The sequence below is a fragment of the Coniophora puteana genome, assembly GCF_000271625.1.
Source record: "Coniophora puteana RWD-64-598 SS2 unplaced genomic scaffold CONPUscaffold_11, whole genome shotgun sequence".
In the NCBI taxonomy this organism is placed as follows: Eukaryota; Fungi; Basidiomycota; class Agaricomycetes; order Boletales; family Coniophoraceae; genus Coniophora; species Coniophora puteana.
The window spans coordinates 1,072,293-1,077,065 of NW_006913063.1; the positions used below are offsets into that span (position 1 = coordinate 1,072,293).

Here is a 4,773-nt window from a genome sequence, read left to right on the forward strand (position 1 = left end):
CGGTGTAACAGAGCCATTGACCGAGTATGCGCAGCTATCCTCTACTCTGCCTCTTGACCTGTCCCTCTGGCATCGCAGACTGGCCCACCATAGCTTGGGGGGGGGGGTCCAGGCTCTGTCAGAGCGCGATTGGGTCACTGGCATGCAGCTGGACTCCAAGGAGCGCCCTGACCCTATCTGTGAGCCCTGCCTCGCAGGTAAGCAGTGTGCCAACCCGTTTCCACCTCCCTCGCATTCTACTGCCCTCCTCGAGCTTGTGCACTCAGATGTCCATGATGGCCACCTCTCCATGTCTGGCTATCGCTACTGGGTGTCCTTCATCAATGACTACTCTCGCTACCGTGTTGTTGTCCCTCTCAAGGCCAAGTCTGACGTCTTTGCTGCTTTCAAACGGTTCAAAGCCTTCGCTGAGACCCAATGTGAGCGCAGGATCAAGGCCCTGCAGGATGACAAGGGAGGCGAGTACATGTCCAACGAGTTCCTTGCCTTCACAGAGGAGTGTGGCATAGTCGAGGGACAGCGAGGGGCGCGCAGGGAGAGCGCTGAGAGCGGCAGAAACACACCAAAGAGGCCCAAAACCAGCCAACAGGCACTATTCCAGCTATCTAGGGCCAAAGCGTAGAGAAAGGCAAAATAGGGGCAAAGTCGCAAGATACTGGATAAGGAAGGTGGTGAAGGTATAAACAAGACACAAGTAGAAGTATACCTCAACACACAATAGCTGAGTGGTTGTACTCTGACTACCACAAGGCTGTAGGTTCAACCCACACAACAGGCAGGTTTTACCTCTTTTTACCCAAGTGTCCTGGAATACTGTGAAGCGTACCAAGGCCACTGGGCTGCTGTGCCTAGGGCATAGGAGCAATGCAGAGGTGCTGGGCGCACTCTGACACCCTGAGGAGTACTCCCACTTTGTCTCTGCCCTCATGCTCCAGACTCTGGACAAGGATGCTGTGGTGCAAGCGTTCATCCAGGAGGAGAACACCAGGACTTGTCGTTCTACAGCACAAGTGCTTCACCCTTCAATGTGCTAAGAACGAGCTCAGAAGAGGCACTGTTGTCCAACAGCAAGCAAGAGAGACGGTTGAGACGGTTCCAACTGCTGGCCCCAACAGGGGTGATATCCCTCACTTCTTCAATGAGCTCTTGTCAAAGAAAGTGACCCTTGCCAAGTGTAGTGTTGCTGTCACCAATGAGGAATACATCTCCACCATCCTTCAGTCAGTCCCTTGTCACTATGCCACACATATGTCCTCATTCATGTCCACAAAGGTCTTGCCACCTTCTCCATTACCCCTGCAGCCCTCATGCATCACATACTTGATTAGTACATGTGCATTGATGCTGACAAGTCATCTCACAGCACTGCTAAATGTGCGAACATGTTGAAGGAGGGAGATGCTGCTTATTACACTGGAGCACAGTCCAGCAGCAGCAAAAGGGTGGTGGCAAGAGCAAGAAGCCACATGGGCCATGTTGGACATGCAGCAAGAAGGGTCACCTCAAAAATACCTGCCCAAAGAAGAAGTCTGGTGGTACACACCCCGGATATGCAGGCCGGGTCTCCAAGTATGTCCAGTCAGCAGATGGGTCAAACACCCGAGGATGTCAGGGCAGCAGTGACCGGCAGTCAGCTGACCTCATCATGCTGGCTGCTTCACCCACCAGCTGGGTAGCCTGGTAGGTGACCTCCTACAGGCCTGTGTCGAGGCGGCCGCCACTCTGGCCTGGGGGGGAGCTGCCGCTGGTATGCGCATAGGTATGCCAACCACCACCAGGTCGAAGCGGCCATGCCTCAGGAGGTAACACCCACCGGCCAAGGTATCCATTGGGTGTCGAGACAACCATAGGACAGTAGGCTTCACATTCCGGCTAGGGTATCCAGTAGATGTCAAGGCGGCCCTAGTCAACATGCCATTCCGGCTAGGGCATCTACTTTATGCCAGGGCGGCCCAAGGGTGGCAGGTGAAAGGCCCTGGAGATGGATAGGGCATTTTGGGACAGCCATGGTACCACAGGAGAAGCGCTCTGGGTGGTGCATGCAGTGTATGTCAAGGCAGCCCCATGACTCCAGGAGAGGGTTCTGGAGCAGGCATTTGGTGGATCTCAGAGTGGCCTTCAGGTGGCAGGGGAGAGACTCTAGAGAGGGATGCCCAGCCATGTCGAGACAGCCATAGCAGTAGGGAAGGAGGCTCTGACCAGGCCTATGTAGCCAGTGTCAGGTGAGTGATGGGACCTGAGGTGAATGCTTGTGCGTAGCCCATTTAGCTTTAGCTCAGTAGTGAGTCAACCTAATAAAAGCTCGAATAGGCTGCATGCATATGTTGGTGTGGTTGGTCCATGTTAGGAGCCAGCATATACTGGGTCAGGATGATTGTGAGCGACCCTTAACTAGGGGAGTCACTGCACATGCAAACAGGAAGAGGTGGTAATGAGAAAGACTAACCCTAACCCTAGATGGGGCTTGGGCAGAAGTAAATGCCTCGACAAGAGGACTTGAGACTTAGGTTTTACGAATAGAGCTAAGGGGAAATCCCAAAAGAACTCTCTTGGAGTTCTGGGTCATTGATTGCAGTCTTATATACTACTGGACAGCTGTGCACAGACCATGTAACTAAAGGTAGGGCTCCTGCCTAATTAGGAGTACAAGTACTTAGTAATACAAGCACACCATATTGTGTGATCCTTGCGTCATATGATGTCATGGTCCAGACCCATCACGTGCTTGGTCACGTGCCTGTTTATGTAATAGATAGGGCCAAAGCCTGGTCATGTCAAAAATGAATGCGATAAATAATGCATTGTTTGTCCGAGTTAGGTTTAGCAAGAGGCATTTTTGACAATGATACCCATCATGTCTGGAGCCAGGTATGTTAGAGAATTCAGCCGGTATTGAGTACATGTATCTAATGGTTGTGGCTTAGTAGTATATGGGTTAGTATTGTAGATTACCAAGGCTTTACCGTTAACATGGCTATTGCATGCATATGAGGTGCTGAGGTGCCTCTGGAAGCACTCAGACCTGACATGATCTTCAGTATGGAATATGTATCACTAGAATCCCGGGTTCCCACAGAGAGCCCTCCTGCACACAGCTACTCATGTCACATACCGGCCTGAGGCCAGCCAAAATCTCCATCTCTCACAGTAGGCACAGCTAATGATGACTCCGGAAGGTGTCAGAAACAGATGTATGTAACATGAATACTGTAGTAGTGAATAGCAAGACATTGCATGGTCATTACCGCCCTGACAAACAATAGTAACGACTTCCTTGACTGGAACCGGCTGTATGCAAGGGACTTGTATTGAAAGACTTGTGATCATGCTGGCTGGAAGAGTGCTAGCTCACTTAAACACATATGCAACTGGACACAGATTCAACCTTATCACACATTGTTAGTTATATGAAGCACTTCACAATTGATTAGTAGACTACTGGTGCTCTATTTGACATGTAAGATGGTAACATAGATGATCTAACTACAGCTCCGGGAGACTGAGGGGGAGAATACCTAGTGGCGAGCAAGGGCGTCAGTCAGCCTGGCCAATGCCAGCAGCTGGGCATCGACCTCTGCTGCTTCAGCTGCATCAAGCTGCACTTGGTCGATGGCGTTGGCCTCCTCCAGCTGCTCTCTGTCTTCCTCCTCCCAGTCTGTCTCTCCATCTGCGTCCTTGTCTCCGCTGTCTGATGCCGGAGTTTTTGGAACCCATTCGACATCAGAATCTGACAAATGTGAGATGGGGCAGAGGAGTAGTGAGCAAATCCGGCTTACCAAGTTTGATGTACTCGCGCTTCTTGGGAGGTTCACGGGGTGGACGGTACATCACGCTTCTGGAGGGGCCAGCAACCGCACTTGCTGAGGTACTGGTGCCGGAAGGTTTTGCTGGCATCGCCTTCTTGGATGGTGTAGACCCGAGGCAGTAGCAAGTGGCGGTGGCATTGGACTGGGGTCGCGTTGCGTTGTGGGACTTCGGGATATTGCACTTGGTCTTCTTTGCCTTGCACCAGGTACAGGCCTGGTTGTTGATCTGGATGCACCGCGGATCGTGGGTCCTGCACTGGCCATGCCTGTCGGCGCTGACGAAGATGGTTTCCGGGGGCTCCTTGTTGCTGGGCATGGGCGGAGGCGGTGGTCCCTTCTCCTTGCCCTTGGCGCTCCCGCTGCCAGTCCCTTTCCTGCCCTTCCTGCCCTTGCTCCCCTTGCCACCCTTGCCGCCTTTGCCACCCCGCCTGCCCTACCCACCACTTGCCTTCCTGCTGCCTTCATGTCAGAGTGCGCCCAGCACCTCTGCATCGCTCCTATGCCCTTGGCACAGCAGCCCAGTGGCCTTGGTACGCTTCACAGCATTCCAGGACACTTGGGTAAAAAGAGGTAAAACTTGCCTGTTGTGTGGGTTGAACCTAGAGCCTTGTGGTAGTGCCCAGAGCGCTGCAACCACTCAGCTATTGTGTGTTGAGGTATACTTCTACTTGTGTCTTGTTTATACCTTCACCACCTTCCTTATCCAGTATCTCGCGACTTTGCCCCTATTTCGCCTTTCTCTACTCTTTGGCTTACTATGGAGAACTCCGAGCTACTGTACAGTTCCCAAACCTTATTTCTTTTCACCTATATAACCCTGGTGTCCACAGAGCGTCTCCTTACTTGCTCACTGTTGGACACCAGGTCAGTACCCTTGTATTTCGTCTTTATCAATACCACTTGCTCACTGTTGGACACCAGTGCCTCTTCTGAGTTTGATAGGTTATGAGCCCCACGCTCTGAGCCG

General features: G+C 52.3%; 1 protein-coding gene across 1 annotated transcript; it reads right to left on the minus strand.

The window, feature by feature from the left end:
• Positions 1-3,515: 3,515 nt before the first annotated feature.
• Positions 3,516-4,122, minus strand: CONPUDRAFT_156992 (uncharacterized protein; the record flags this gene model as incomplete). The annotated part of the gene is made up of 2 exons (XM_007773954.1): positions 3,516-3,727; positions 3,777-4,122. 2 exons carry the CDS (start codon positions 4,120-4,122, stop codon positions 3,516-3,518), a joined length of 558 nt encoding a protein of 185 aa, XP_007772144.1.
• Between the last annotated feature and the right edge of the window lie 651 nt (positions 4,123-4,773).